Source organism: Mus caroli, chromosome 14, assembly GCF_900094665.2.
Source record: "Mus caroli chromosome 14, CAROLI_EIJ_v1.1, whole genome shotgun sequence".
Classification (NCBI taxonomy): Eukaryota; Metazoa; Chordata; class Mammalia; order Rodentia; family Muridae; genus Mus; species Mus caroli.
Window position 1 is genome coordinate 16,871,399 of NC_034583.1, and position 16,386 is coordinate 16,887,784.

The 16,386-nt window shown below is 49.7% G+C and overlaps 1 protein-coding gene across 3 annotated transcripts in view; it reads right to left on the reverse strand.

Annotated features, from left to right (window-relative positions):
• Positions 1-504: 504 nt before the first annotated feature.
• Dlg5 (discs large MAGUK scaffold protein 5) overlaps positions 505-16,386 on the reverse strand; it is a 114,324-nt gene continuing 98,442 nt past the window's right edge. For all 3 annotated transcript variants that reach the window (XM_021181701.1, XM_029469074.1, XM_029469073.1), the window contains 8 exons: positions 15,540-15,688; positions 14,594-14,764; positions 12,764-12,957; positions 5,223-5,366; positions 4,866-4,993; positions 3,755-3,864; positions 3,125-3,234; positions 505-2,226 (listed from right to left, as the gene is read on the reverse strand). In XM_021181701.1, the coding sequence (XP_021037360.1) occupies positions 2,123-2,226; positions 3,125-3,234; positions 3,755-3,864; positions 4,866-4,993; positions 5,223-5,366; positions 12,764-12,957; positions 14,594-14,764; positions 15,540-15,688 (1,110 nt within the window). In that variant the 3' untranslated portion in view covers positions 505-2,122. The remainder of the gene's footprint in view (positions 2,227-3,124; positions 3,235-3,754; positions 3,865-4,865; positions 4,994-5,222; positions 5,367-12,763; positions 12,958-14,593; positions 14,765-15,539; positions 15,689-16,386) is intronic.

Here is a 16,386-nt window from a genome sequence, read left to right on the forward strand (position 1 = left end):
CTGAGTGTCACAAGGTGATGCTCTGAGGTTTTTTTTTACAACAGGGTCCCAAGCCAGGTAGGACATTTCCAACCTGAAGCTTCATATAGCACACCAAATGTGGACACTCTGGGCCCCCCCCCCAAAAAAAAATGTTCCTTCCTCCTTGCTTCTCATAGCACAGCTTGACACGTGGGGGCTTGAACATGAGGACCTGAGGGGCTGGTCACACTTCAATGGTCCCCCAGTGCACCACTAGGCAGACAGATGGCAGGGCACAAGAGGAGTCAGCAGAGGTGGGTGCATCAGGTAAGAAACTACGGATTGTCAGTGAACCTCGTTCATCAGCCCGAGGACAGTGGCTCTGGCACTCATGGGTCCCAGTGGAGAGCAGCTATGCAAGGCTTCCAGTCCCAGAGCTGCAGAGGCCTGGTTCTGGAATAAACAAAGGCCAGGAGAGAGAAGACGCTACAAACAGGGTGAGCAGAAGGAGGAGCTGCCTCCACCAGGGTCTACACACAGGGATTACACAAACTGACCTTTATTTGTTGAACTGAAGTCTGTTTTGTTTTTGATACAAAGTAACATTTTAGTACAGCATGTCCCACCTGTCAGATCCATACCTGCCTCCTCGCTGAACACCGAACAGGGCCTATGACCAGGGAAATAGCCCCTGTCCTGTAACTGCGCAGAGTAAGACCTTGAGCGTGGGCTGCAGTTTTTTCCTCAGTTGTCTGAGCTAGAAAATGCGTGCCTGTAAGGCACAGAACAGCCTTGAGGGCTGCAACTGTCTCTCTCTCACCCCTTAAACAGCTGTGCAAGAAAATATATCCCTTTTTAAAAAAAAATGTCAATAATAGCCAAACTACAATCTAATGTCTAGAGTTACAAAGAATAAAATGAAATCAAAGATTTCTTGCTAGTAAAATGAAATGTTAGGAACAGTATTAAAATATAGGTACTACCCCAATGACACACAGAACCCAGTACAGTACCTATTAACAGGACACACAGTTGAAGAAGGGACTGAATCAGCTCTTTAGCAGATAGGTCAGGCATCAGAAGTGCGGTGAGGGGAGGGGGTGGGGGTTGAAAAATAGATTGAAAAACAAAACCAGAAAACCTAACAAAGAATGGGGATATCCTTGTGGAATCAAGCTGAGAATGTTGTAATCAAGATGAAAAAGCTCCCAGGTTTTCTTCTTATGAGTCTGACCATTGTACCCACTAGAAGCTCTCATTTCAAAGTCTGTGACATGAATAGTTTTATGCCAGAAAGAGCTGTTACATCAATGCCAGAGTAAGGGTTACCTTGCAACCTTGCACTGACAAAGGCTGCCGCAGGCCTAGCATCTCAGAGCCTATGGGGAAGCAATGGCACACCCATGACCCCTGCAGAGGAAGTCTAGGACTGACTAAACTGTGATGCTTAAATATAAACTGCAGCTGGGGAAGAAACAAGAGGCCAAGGAGGCAGGAGAAAGGCCGAGAGGTGAATCTGCAAGAACGCCAAAGCTGCCTTTCCAGTGAGGGAGTGCTGCCGTGGCAAGATGGCCCCACCAAGGCACTGGTTCTGGTACCAACAGTGGTCTGAGCACCCGCAGTTGTTATGTCTTCCAGGGGAGGGGCCACCAAGAAGCAGGAAGTCTGTCAAAGCTCTGGTCCCACTGACAGAAACCTCCTGTAGCTAAGCATCCCACTACCGCATGAGATTCCAGAATTGTCCTGCCCAAGACAGTAACATCAAACCAACAGGGAGGAACGGGGCGGGGTCAGGGGCTGGGCACCGACGTGGAGCCATTCAAGTAAACATAGACAACCAGATACTTAGAAAAGGCTTGTAAACTTGTGATCAGGAAGGTCCTGGGCACAGCAGCACCTCTGCTGGGCTGGCTATGGGATGGTCAAGTCTTTTGTGTTTCTGCTTTTTTTGTTTTAAAGCGCACATATGAGTAGTGCTGTCCACCAGCTGGGCCCAAATCTTTGTGGCTCTCCGTCCAACGAAGGAAGTGTTCCTGGAGTCCTGGTTCTGGGTCCTTCCCAACTTGTCCATAGACAGACAGACAGACTTCTACTGACTGGAAAAGAGCCGCCAGCTGTCCGCACCGTCCACTCATGGAGGTGCCTCTGGCAGAGCTTTCTGCTAGGGTGGGCAAGCAGGGATCCACAGGACTTTACTTTGCTCTTGACTGACCATGGCCAGGATCTGAGTGCAAATGCTGGACAGGGCTCCACCCTGGACAACCCCTACAGAGAAGCAAAGCAAACACAAGCAGATTAGGTCAGCTCGTCGTAAGATGGTCCCCACCACTAAGGGAAATGGGCACAGCCTGCTCTCTCCTGCTTGCTTGTCTGCGGGCCTTTTGACTTTCCCTGACATGACTCCTGCTTTCAGCAGGAAACTGGGCAAAGGAGAGACCCCAGTCACCTGAATGCAGTTGACGGCTCACAAACTGCCTATCACAGTGCCTGGGCAGGGGAGGCAGAGGCTGGCATGCCCTGTACTGAGGACTGAAGCAGCAGCCTGGGGGCATGTGAGGAGGTAGAGGGGACAGGTGGCAAGGGACAGAGTAAAGGTGAGTGAGGACCTAGTTGGCAGGCTAGTGCTACTCCAAGGCACAGTGGACAAACGCTGAGAGGGCCAGGTACATTCAGAAAGTAACAGAGTTTATGTCATTTTGTTTCTCTTTAACCTAATTTAAAAACAGATCAGTATATGTAGTTTGGGCTTTTTTTTTTTTTTTTTAAACATTTCTCTTTTTCATTTGGTCTGTGATAAGCTAGAAATGAAAATGAGACAAGGCTAGGGCCTCTGGAAGTATTCAACTAGACCTGAACCCTACACTGCTGGTCCATCTGGGCTCTTGCGTTCCCAACCTGTCTGGGGTCACCGTGATTATGTTGCTGGGTGTTTGTGCTGAGTTGGCTCCTACTGCATGTTGTGGTCAGACCATGCCCAAAAGCTGCTGCCACCTGGAATAGCTCTGACCCTGGCCTGGGCCTTTGGGCTGAATGTCTATGTAATGAAGGGTATGGGGCAGCTTAGCCCAGCCTGTCTGCAAAAGCTGCGCTGCTGTCATTCTTAGGAATGAATGTCACTTGAGGAAAAGCCCCAGCTCCTGGCTGGCTGGGCCCACACCCTTACCTGTAAAGTACCTGCTGTACTCCTGATCGATCTTCTGTGCTGTTTCGAATTGCTCTTTGGAATGCCTCTGTGTCACCTTGTCCCTCAGGTAGACAGGGTCTCTCTGTTCCCTGCAGGGGTAGACAGGGAACTAGGATGAGTCTTGGACCTACCCCTGGTTCCCCTCTTCCTTGGTCCAGGGTGTCAGGCGCCTCCGTGAAGGCCGGTATTGGTTAGGTAGGGCAGAGGATTTAGGGAGCGTTCCCCTAAATGAGCAGCCTCTAGGCTGTATAGGGAACTGTGGACTGACGGGGAGTCTGGGCACCTCGGTATCCAGGATATAATCAAAGCTGGCAGACACACTAGCTGGCTCCCAACACTGGCGCCAGGAGCTCACCAGCACAGAAATGCCAAGCAGAGAGAGGCCTCAGTGAGTGCAGCTGAGCTGGACTTAGCTCAGGCTACACAGTTCCTCTGACCTTCTGCACCACATGCTGAGAGGAAAGAAAGGGGGCTCTGGAAGTGTGGTTGTGCACAAACAGGAAGGAGGTGCACAGCCTGGCTAACAGGTTCTGGTTCTGAGGGGAGTGCTGTCATCGTCCCAGCATTGGGCCCACCCCCAGCAGGGAGCCTGCAGGCCCAGACACCCACTTGATGTGCTTGGCGCTCTTGTAGCGGATGAAGATGACAATGGGGTAGATGTGCATGTGGTGCAGCCTCTCGATGGCATGCGGGGCGATGTCCAGAAGACAGTGTCGGTTCTGAAGGACAGGGGCAGAGAGTGAATACGCACAGCGGGGAAGGGGACTATCCTCTACCCACCCACCCCCCGCCCCTCCCCCAGGAGGGACTCAACTCTATCTTCCTCTACACTCAAAAATACCAGAGAGCATAAGCAAGGTTTCTGGAAGACCACTTAAGCCAGGAAGGGAGAATCCACTGGGGGAATCTCTCTCTCTCCCCACCCACTGATGGCTGCTGAGGTCTAAGTAGGAACTGGTCGGCAAGTCCACACCTCAATGTGGACTTGGAGCCCCACCCTACCCTGGCCTCACAAATCTGTTCCACTGAACAAGAATGGGGACCTGTGGTGGAGGAGGGGGACACAAGGCTTTGTAGGGCTATAACAGAAATGTACCCAGGAGCTCCTCAGCGTCCAGGAAGGGGGGCAGCCTAAGAAAGCCTGCATGTAGCTCTCCCCACTGAGGGACGGTTCCTAACTGAAGCCTGTCCACATCAGAAAACTAATGGGCAGCTCACACTGTCTGTGGAAGAGGGAACTGCAGACCAGAGAAGTAGCTGGTGAAGGAAGGTAAAAGGCCAGAGGCCTGAGGAGGAGCTAGGAGTGTCTACTTTGCTAGCACACCTTGCAGCTAACTCAGTCCCTACGGCATACGGACTCCAGGATGTCAAAGGCATCAAGAGACACTCTTGGCCTTTGTGGGGTCAGGGACTGGGTGGGTGGCTCTCTGTATCCATGTGTTCAGGACCCATCTAAGAATGGTCTTAGAAGGCCTTCCCAGAGTTTAAAGCTCTCCTCGGCAGCCCTCAGAAAGCAGAGCTGTATATACCTACAGTGCTGCTGACACCTCGGTGCTTCTCAGGGAGCTGTGTTAGTGATGAAGGCAGAGACTCATAGTATTCAGGAGGATGAGACCAAGAGCAGAAGGTCTAGACAGGTGAGCTAGCCAGGGCTTTAAAGCCAGGGCAGAGGGTTCCAGATACCAGAGGAGCTCAGCCCTTAGGCCAAAGGCCTAGGTACCTTTTCTGTGATCTCCTTTATTGAAGCTACAGTGGTAACATCAAAATGGCCACTCCTTCGCTTGTAGTCCACAAACAGGCAGTCTTTGACACCCCGCTCAATGGCTTGCTGGGAAGCCTTCATCACCTCTGTATGGTAAGACGCAGAAGTCAAGGTGCTGGGTAATGCAGACAGCACAACTGATCATCAGCATAGAGACCCAAACTACTATCTGCTTTCTTGGAGAGAACAGAGGGCCACAGGTGGGTCTGTACGCATCAGGAAAACCCTTAGACTCTGTATGCCAATTACTCTGCATGGCCAGAAAGGTAGATAAATAGGGACAGACACACCTAGTGGGCACAGGGCATCCCTTACCAAGTGGGCATCTGCAGAACTTGCCAGGTGCCTCATTCACCAGCATCTCTTTCACCACATCCAGTAAAGGTCCCAGGATGAGAACAGGCCGAAGAGAGGTACAGTCCACTTTCTGGACCCGCTGATAGGCCAGGCTCACTGAGTCTAAGAGAGACGGGGGACAGTGTCATGAGCCCAGTCTGGACAGAAGAAAGCAGAACTGGGCAGCCATGCCCTGAGCTTGTTCATCTACATCGGCCCACCTGACCTTACTTACCTTGGGCATGTCTGTCTTCTTCATCTCTCAGAACTAGGCCAGGGATAGTAGCCAGCTTGTCTGGCTTCATCAGGATGAGTTCTACATCTCAGACACACCAGAACATGACCGCTATGGAGTCAGTCAAGAGTCTACATGAGTCTCTCTGCCTCTGAGGACACTGGAAACAACTGATGTCCAATCATCTTACCCTTCGTTCTACTCCAGGTCTTCCTCAATTATCCCATGCCCACTACACCAAGGCTTGGAAGCCATAGGACATGGACAAGAAGGACAGGGGAGATGAGGTACATCGTTGGCCCCTGCCCTTGGATCAGAAGAGGTGGTGCTCTGAGCCAGCTCTACCCATACAGACAGAAGACAGAAGGGCCCTGGGTGTTGACCACAGGGCCACTCCCCCTGGATGCCCACCAGCTCAGCCTGTATGCTGCAGAAGGATGAGCCTCCTGTGAGGCTTCCGCTGCTGCTCCAGTTTAGCTTTAGTGATCAGGCAATCTTCCTAGTTAATACAATGGGAACCTCACCCTCAGATGCACAAAGTTCTCACAGGAAGAGATGGTCAGGCAGCTGCCTTCCTAGAGACTCCCAGATGCAGTACACTGGCTTCTCAGAAACACAAAAAGATACAAGTGTCTGGCCTCTGCCCTTTGGAAGCTCACGCTAACTGGGGTCCCAAGGCAGCAACACCTGATACCCAGATAGATGCTGTATGAAGATTCCAGGTGTGAGAGTGAGAAGTTAGGGGCGTGCTAGGGAGACGTAGCTCAGACTGGATGAGGCCAGGCTTAAGATGGGGGCAGGAAGAACAGGCTGAATGAGGGCCCAAGGTGACTGACAGGTAGATGTAGGGAGGCCAGGACTCTGTGGGGTCCGCACACCTCGGTTGGGACGCTACAGATAGAAGGCAGTGACACAGCTACCTGGAAATACAGACACCCATGTGCAGAGATCAACCCCACGGGCAGAACAAAGGGAGTGAATGCCGTCTGTCTTGCCTGAAAATGCCCATCTATGTGCTCGCCCATAGGGATGCATTACACAAGTTTCTATACAGTGCTTCTTGACCTGGGGACCAATTAGTCTGTAGTCTACATCCGTGACCTTGGAATGCCCATGCACTTTCCTTTTAAATAACTAGAAACACAGATATAACCAATATTGTTGATGTAATCCTCCATGCTAGCCTCCTCAGATGCTGCCATTACATCGGAAGTATGTCTTTCCAAATGACAGTTATTACTGTAGGCTGGTATTTATAGATTGAGAAAAAAATTCCCTGCCGTGTGTGTGTGTGTGTGTGTGTGTTATATGTTGCTAACATCCAACAAGAATGACAAGATACCATGAATGGCTTGTAGCTCCATCTCCCCCTCATATTGTTTCTGGAAGGCATCACAGGGAGTCCTGGCCCTCTCTTGAGGACTCTGCACTATTCCATGCACAAGTAAAATGTAAAGCTGGGCAGAGAGCTGCTGTCCGACAGTGGAGCTCAGGCGAGTGTGCAGGATAGATCCATAGCAAGTGAGACAAAACTGGAATTTAGGGTATTCACAGCAGCCACAACCTGAAGAGAGAGCCAGAGCTGCAGTGGAAAGGGAGGGACGAGAGCTGGAGTCTGGGAAGCTGACTATGCAAACTCGAGCTCCTGAACTCAAATCCCCACCCACGTAAAAAGTCATGGCTACCTGGCTGGAACCCCAGCCATGTAGGGACAGAGATAAGACAGCTGCCAGCCTAGCTCCTGGTTCGGCAAGAGACCTTGTCTCGAAGAAATAAAGATTATAGACTTCTCTGGCCTCTTTTTAGTGCATGCTCAACCATAAACACGCATGTGCACACACCATGCATGCTTTACTCATGAAACAATTTCTCCAGCTCCTTGTACAGCATTTTTCTAATTGTACATGAAATGACTGTGTGTGGGACGGGGGAACGTATGCCATGTGTGAGGGAGTGGACATGTGTGGTGCTCGCTCGGACGTGTGTGTGTGTAGGGGGAGGGCGTGCATACCATGTGTGTGCATGGATAGAGGTACCTATATCTCCCACTTACAAATAAATACAAAGAAAATTTAGAAATTAAAACTCTAAGTCTAAATCAGTGGTGTCCCTGGAAGCATCTGCCAAACTCCATAGCTCTAAGAAACGAGAAGGGAAATGTGTAAGAAAAATACAAAACCGCAGAGCAGAGGGGCTGAGCCCCAGGTGCCAGCTCCAGGTATCAGGGTGAACTGCACACAGCACAGAAGCTGCAGTCCAGCCCGAGGTCAGCCCAGCCTCTCCTTGGACCTAGGCGGCCACCAGTGCTGGCTCCTGAGGTGCTGCTGGAAGACTTAACTCTCAGACTTAACATTCCCTGTTCTTGACAGTTCAACTGACAATTTCCAGGCACGTTTTTAAAGCAAGACAGAAGCAGGATGGAGCACAGCAAAGATGACTGAGAGTCGCCCCGTCAGGACAGACAATCCTCACAGGTAGAGAGTTTTATTATGATAGACAAGATCTGGGCAGCCTTGGCAGGAGAACAAGAGCCTATTACAAATGATCAAATGGAGCCGGGCGTGGTGGCACAGGCCTTTAATTCCAGCACTCGGGAGGCAGAGGCAGGCGGATTTCTGAGTTTGACACCAGCCTGGTCTACAAAGTGAGTTCCAGGACAGCCAGGGCTACACAGAGAAACCCTGTCTCGAAAAAAAAAAAAAAAAAAAGATCAAATGGAAACTCTGGCACTCAATAAGGCAGTTTCTGAAATTAAGACATTGGTCAGCATGGATGAGCCAGACAGAGCACAGGACAAAGTCAATGGGAAGGAGCCCAGCTGGCTGAGCAATGAGAGAAAGAGGGCATGCAAAGCATGCAGGAGACTCAAGACCAACAAGATCTGGTCAGAGAACTAAGATGCCATAGAAGCAAACGATGGCTTAGAACGTTCTCTAACATTAAGCTGTAGACTCAGAACACGAAGGTAAGCACACCTGGGCAGCAGAACAAGGCCTGATGCCAGGATCAGAGACAATGCCCAAACCCACTTGGCCTAGGGGATGTTACCCTAAGCATAAAAACAGTAGTGGCCACACTCATAGAAACATCATCTGGTAGGTCTGAGAGCTGGAAGTTGGCTTGGTACCAACTTCCTGACATACCACAGTGTGGCTGTGAACACCAACCTAAGATTCTATATAGAAGGGGAAAGTGATAAACTTCTTGGTCCCAACAATCTATGACTATTGCCTTTTCTGGAGAGGAAAAGTTCTCTTGAGTTGTCTGGGAGAACCTTAAATGCCACCACAGATGTCCCCATCAGAACATAGAATTTTGAGGCAGACACAGGGGAGAAGGGGAGAAGAAGAAGCAGAAAGAGGTTTCAAGACAACAGTGATGTGCCCAGAGCAAACAGAGGTTAGGAACAGACCGTCCTTCAGAGCTCTGCAGGACTGTGGTGTCTGCTGGCACCTTAACTTTGATCTGTGGCACTGGTCTTGGACATCTGGCTTTCAGAATGAATATTCACTGTTTTAAACTATAGTGATTTTTTTTTACAGCAGCCATAAAAATATCCCCCTTGTATTTTGTGTGTGTGTGCACGTGTGTGTATGTGTGTGTGTGCGCACGCACATACAAGCACACTAGAAGCTGACACAGGCTGTCTTCCTTGCTAGCTCTCCCACAGCATTTATGTAAGTGTTGGGGATCTGAACTCTGGCCCTCAACACTTGCCAGGTAAAAGCGCTTGCTTTACTCGTGGAACGATCTTCCCAGCCTTGAACAGCATTTTTTGACTTGTGCATGCCATCTGTGAGCGTAGGCATGCATGCCACGTGTGACGGTCTGAAGAAACATTTACAGAGTCAATCCTTTCCTTTCACCTTTATATGAGATCAGAGAATCAAACTCAAGTCTCCAGACTTGCTCAGCAAGCCTCTTTACACACTGAGCCGTCCCTTCTAGCTTTAAGAATGGGAATTAAAAGTTCTTAAATAAAACGCAGTCCACCCTTTGTATTAATAGTTTTGAGTTCACAGATTCAATCAACTGGAGATAGAAATATTGAAGTCAGGTGTTCTAACTAACCTAGAGACAGTCAAGTATGTGAGAGATGAACTTAGGCCATATGCAAATCCCATACAAGTGACTCATGAGCTCCCAGGACACCTATAGATGTGGCCATCTAGTGGAGGCTTGGTACCAACTTCCTGACATACCAGTGTGGCTGTGAACACCAACCTAAGATTCTATATAGAAGGGGAAAGTGATAAAGCATTGCTGGACAAAATGGAGAAAATGCATCCCCGAGTATACTAAGCATTCCTAAGAAGTGTTGAAGGGAAGCAGAAAGATGACAAGATCAGATGGACAGACAGACAGACAGACAGACAGACAGTGGGCGGGAAGAGAGGTGAAGAGGACTGAGGGGACAACAGGAATGGTATGGAAGCTGGGGTGCTGGTGAGTGGAGGTGACAGGGCTAGCGCTTCAGACTTCTTAAGAACCAGCCCACGAGATGCCCTGGGCCATCAGTCAGAGGTAGGTGGTGAAGGCCACTCAAATTCCCAAAAGACTACAAACTGAAAACTGGCAAGGCAATAGAAATACTTTATTATTCCCAAAGTAGAGTGGAAGGACAGACAAGGGAACAGGGAAGAGGCAATCACAAAGAAAAGACAGAGTAGGCCACAGGGACACTTTACAAGTCCTGATTACACAGTAATGGAAGATTTGTGCTTTGCTCACGTTCATGTCCTTCCAGGGCATTCTCTGATACAACATGTTAAAACACCACCTGCCACAGAAAGTGAAATAAAAGCACCCTACCCTACCCTACCCCAGCCAGCCCAGCCTGCCCTACCCTGCCCCACCCCACATCACTCTGCCCTACCCCAGGAACAGTAAACAATACTACAAAGAAGTTCAAAGTATGAACTCCGGTGGCCAGAAAAGAGTGGGTGGAGACCAAGCAACAGGAAATGGGATTGGAAAAGACAGCATCACACATTACAGATTTTCCAAAGGGCACACCACTGGAAATAAGACAGGGAGGTTTTTTTTCAGTGACAGAAGGGACATTGCAGGAAAACAGAACAATCCAGAAGGCATCCGGTGCTAAAAGCAGTTTCAAAATGAGTGGCGAGGCTGGAGAGATGGCTCAGTGGTTACTAGCACAGGTGTCCTTCCAGGTTCTTGGCACCCACATGGTGACTCAAAAACATCTATAACTCCAGCCCCCGGGGAGATCTCACACCCACTTCTGGTCTCTGCAGGCAATGTCACACACGTGGTGCACATATGTACATTCGGGTAAAACACTCACACACATACAAAATAAATATAAGATTTTTTTTTAATAAGTAGTGCAGAACTTCCATAGAACTGATACGGACACACCCACCACACCCACCAGCCCCTCACTGAGCACATGTAAGATGGTGCCCGTGGAATAAAGAAGTGAGTGCCCAAGAGCATAGCCCAAAAGAAAGAAGAGGGCAGGCAAGTGGGCCTGGTTAAGAACCACAAGAGAAACCTCACAGTAACACAGGGCAAATTGCTCTGTTCATGTAGGGATCGATCGTGTTTCAGGCTTTCGAGGTAAAAGGCAAAGCGGAACCAACAATATCACCAAAAAATAAGCTTTTTGTGTATGCTTAAACATTATATATATAACACTTATATGCATACAACCCCACACTAAAGCTATAGGTTGTACAGAAACTGAGAGACGACTAGGACTCCCCAGGGGCTGTGTCTACCCAGCTGGCCTGATGGTAACAGGGAACAGTCACCGGGCTTAATTTTTTTTGTTTCTTTTGAGACAGTGTCTCACTATGTAGCCCCAGCTGACCTGGCTATTTTTTATGTAGACCAGGCCATCCTTGAACTCTGAAGTCTACCTGCCTCTGCCTTCCAAGTGCTGAGATTAAAGATATGTGCTACCATGCCTGGCAGGATTTTCATCTGAAAGATGAGAAGGAAGGAAAGAAGGAGGGAGGAAATAAGAAACCCATTCCCATAGTCCACTGCCCAGTGGCCCCACACCCTGTCTGTCCAGGATGGTGAACACACCACACCCAGCCATGGGGCCGTGTTGATGACAGGGACCTAACCCTTGCCTCTCAGGACCAATGGCCTCCTCCTACATGGGCCATCAGCCAGAAAAGCCTCTAACATTCCTAGTCCACACAGCTCTAGCCTAGCTCAGCATCCTACTGGGAAGGATCTAGTCAAAAATCACTGATGGATACATGAATGAAGCAAGAAAGGCCGAGCAGTGAACAGCATGAGCCAGAGGAAACATGCATGGCGCAGAAACCACACCCACTGACGCTGACCTCAGAGTTTCCTGTTTCAGCTAGGCTGGTTGGCCATGAGCCCCCTCAGTCTTTCTCAGTTCCCAGTGCTGGGATCACAGACATGCCACTCCTGGCTTTTACTGTGTGAATCTGAACTGGGTCCTTAAGCCCGCACAGCAAGCACTTTTACGTAATGAGCCATCTCTCCAGCCTCCTAACCCTTGCCACATTTGCCTTGCCTTTCTCCCTTCTGAAACAGGGCTGGAGGTACAAATAAATATGGTGGCCAAGAAGAGACCTTGAGGATTAAAGTCACACGCTGCACTTGCAGACTCTCAGGACCTTCCTACTAGCCGCAATATCCACCTACAGATGAGTTTGGGAAAACTGCTACTTAAGGTCCACCATGACAGGAAAGCCCCTGGGCTTGGCACAATATGGGAGACTCCCTTCATTAGCAGGGCTTCTCCTTCACTGACCTTGTCTGGGGAATTCTAAGCGGTCCCCCCCCCCCCACACACACACACACATATGCCTCTGCCTGAGGAATGTCACGTAGCCTCCAATAATCTAACAGGATCGATTTTCTTTCTCCTGATAAAACCTGTTCGGTCAACACCTGAGATTGCTGAAAAGCTTCCCCATGCTAATGAGGTATGTTAGGGACATTAAGCCTCCAGCAAATGACCTTTGACCATCCTGGATGTTCCTACCCTCAGTCACCCAAAACTTTATAAGCCTTGAATCACCCTAAATAAAGTTGATCTGCACCCTGATAGCTGGTCCCAGTGTGCTCATTCACAGTATGTACTCACAGGGCTTCCAAAGCCCCAGCTTAACATCTGCTCCCTTTTCCCTTGTGCACCAAACCAGCCAACGGGAGCAGGGAGACCCACAAATGAGTACCAAAAGGCATGTAAGCTATGTGAAGTCTCATGGTGAAGCTTTGATACCCCACCACCCGCACCCCCGGAGTCCATTGAAATGAGCCCAGCACTTGCCTTCAAAGAGAGGAATGGAGTCGTTGGAAAAGGTGTCCAGGGCGAGCAGGTCCTTGCCATCTTTGGACCCACTGCGTTTATGTTTATGTTTCCTTCGGAAGAAAGAACGGCGTGCAGCTGCTGACAGCGTCTTGGCTGTGTTGTCATCCTTGACCTCGGACATGCTGAGCCTCCGGGAGAACTCTTGGTCCATCCTGCAGCCACAGAGAATGACAATGCTGGGAGGACCATGGGGAGGAGGAAGCTAGGTTCCCCCAGCCACACTCTCAGCCCTCCCCAACTACCGGCCTTTCCAGTGCCTCGGGGCTCTCAGGCATCACCATGGCAACAAAAAGTTCAGGGTTCAGCTTCAGAGAGCTCAAGGCAGCAGTGGGGGCCAGTGACACTGCTAGCTGTGCTTCCGGGCATGAGAGGTACAGACACTACAGTTGGACTGTGTGCATGTGACTGTATTTGCATGAAGCGCCTAAAGGGACACCTACAGATTCTAAGTGCAGATGAATGGCTTAGGGCTGGGGCAGAAGCAGTAGTGTGCTGTGATTTAGATTTGGGTCCACATGCTGCAGGAGACTCGATCCCCAGAGTAGCAGTACTGAGCTGGAGTACCGAGGTTTCTCTAAGAGACTGTGTAATGGAGATTGATTGGGTCTCTACCCTCAGAAAGGATCAGTTATGTCCTCCAATAGTACACTGTTAAAGAAAGAGCTACCCTGGCTTTGTAGTAGTGATTGTTGCAGTGGTTTAAATAAGACCGGCCCCCAGAGACTCATAGATTTGAATGCTTGGTCATCAGGGAGTGGTAGGAGGTGTGGCTTTGTTGGTTTCAAAAGCCAAAGCTAGTCTCAGAGTCTCTCTCTCCTTTATAGAACTCTCAGCTACTTCTCCAGCACCATTGTCTTACCACAACCACAACAACGGACTAAACCTCTAAAACTGTAAGCCAGCCCCAATTCAATGCTTGCTTTTATAAGACTTGATGTGGTCATGGTGCTTCTTCACAGCAATAGAACACTAAGACACTTCCTGTTTTGCTATAGGAGCTCTTCCTTCCTTTTGCTCCCCTACCATATTGTGACGTGGCCTAAAGGGCTTCACCAGATGCTGAACAGATGAGGCCACCTGACTTCATGCTCTCAGCCTCCAGGACCAAAACAAACCTCTTTTTCTTGTGAATTTCTCAGCCTCAAATATTTTGTTACAGCAATCAAAAACAGTCACAGGGTAACACAGCATAATAGTTAATTGGGTTTCTTTCAGAGGTAATGAACATGCTTTAAGATTAATTCTGGACTAACTGGAATTGTGATCTAGTGCTTGCCTAGCATGTTCAAGGTACCACATAAACTGAGTGTAGTGGTACAATGCCTATGGTTTGAACACTCACGAGATGGAGGCAGGAGAATCAGCCCAAGGTCACCTTGTCTACATAGCAAGTCTTACGTCAACCTGAGGATACATGAGACCCTATCCAAACGCACGTGCGTGCGTGCATGCATGCGTGCGTGCCTGCCTGCCTATAAGTAAATCAAATAACGGTGGAGATGATTGCACGTATCTTGTGAACATACAGGCCCCTGTATCAGTCACTTGGATGGACTCATCTGCTATAAGAATTATAGCTTCATGGCTGTTTAGAAGAAGAGATTATGCATCCTGATTCGCCGTGGCGCCTCTGTAAACTGCCTACTTCGAAGAGCAGCTTTCTGGGCCACATGTGCTGCAGCTGCAGCTCCCAAGGAATCAGTTTCCCAGCAGCTCAGGCGAGTGTCACCCTGTGAGGCAGGTCCCACTCCACACTGTGGTCCCCGCCTAGAGATGGAGAAGACTTACACGTATTTGCTGGGAATCTGCCCACGCTGGATCTTCTGGGCATTCTCATCCAGCTGCCAGGCCATCCAGGACCCAAACACGCCCTGGGGCAACGTATCATCCACGTACAGGATGTCATCTTTCTTAAAACTCAGTTCAGGCTCCACCTCTGCCAGACGGTCATATAGGGCCCTGGACAATTGAACAGAGGACACAGGTTGAAGACGCCATACCACACTCTTGCCTTTTGAGGCAGCTGTCTCTGTTGTCTCCAGATATCAGGAAGAAAGGATTTGGGGGCATCCCGAAGGGGCCCCTCACATACATACAGAGCAGGATAGAGTTATCCTCTTTCCTTTCCTGATGCTAAGAGCTCATCCCCACTGGGGAAAGACTTCTTCTAAGATGTCTTTTCAAACAGACATTTTCTATCTGCCTGTTTCTGAAGTTGAAGTCACTGCTTCCTGCAAACTGTTCCCTCCCTAGGATGGAAAACATGTCACTTCCCACCTGCAGAGCGAGAAGAGTATCACTCATGCAAGTTTTTATGGACTCCATGGTCTCAGGTTGTGGGGGACATGACAGGAGTCTGATACCATCCCACATCATGACACCCACATGACTTACAGGCACCATGGGCACCTGGGATCTATGCATACTGCAGAGGGATCTGAGAGACTCAGGGGAGATTGCAGGAGGAACACAACCCACAAGGTAAGAGGCTTCAGGTCTCAAAATCCCTGTATTCTTAATCCCTCCCCACCAAAAAGAAGAAGGGGGGGGAGGAAGAGAAGGAGGAGGAGGAGGAGGAGGAGGAGGAGGAGGAGGAGGAAGCATCTCATATAGATAAAAGCAATGCTAATGATGGCCTGAGCCTGGGCCTTGGGGACAAGCGATCTAGGGCATCCAGTCACCCTATGAACTTTCCACAGAGAGCCCCTCCCTTGGCCCTAACCCATGCTGGCACCTGATGTAGAAGCTGTCTCCCGGCAGGCCCTTGACCCTGGTGAACTCCTCATGACGGTACTGCACCTTCAGGCGAAGGCTACCCTTAGGCTTCAGCATCTCCACATAGACGTCCTCCACTGTCCTGCCGCGCATGTCCAGGCTGCCATACTGACCAGGGACAGGGAACCAGGGTCAGACAGACAGTGGCAGGGATCGCTTGGGTTCTCAGAAGGTTGCAGAACGGTGCCTGGTCTGAGACTCTGCCTGCTTCCCTGCCACGGGCCTCCCCAGTGCCCCTGCCCTATATGACTTCATGGCTACTAGAGCCAATGGAATCACCTAGCAGTGGTGACCTTTACTTCCTGCTTAAGAAACTGTATCTGTGGCACTGTGCTGGACATTTTTATGTAAAGATGACATAAGCTGGAGTCATCTGAAGGGAGGGAGCACCGACTGGGGAAATAACTCCATAGGATTGGGATGTAGGCAAACCTATAGAGCATTTTCTTACTCAGTGATTGATGTGGAAAGGTACAGCCCACTGTGCACTGTGGGTGAGGCCACCCCTGGGCTGCTGGACTTGGGCTCTATAAGAAAGCAGGCTGTGCAGGCCACAGAGAACAAGCCAGTAGGCAGCACTCCTCCATAGTCTCTGCTTCAGCTCCTACCTCCAGGTTGCTGTCCTGTTTGAGTTCTGCCCTGACTCCCCTCAGTGATGGACTGTGACCTGGAAGGGGAAGCTGAAATAAATCCTTTCCTCCCAACGTTGCTTTGGCCATGGTGTTTCATCACAGCAAATATATGTATGTATGTATGTATGTATGTATGTATGTATATATATGTATATTAACTCTAACTAAGACAGC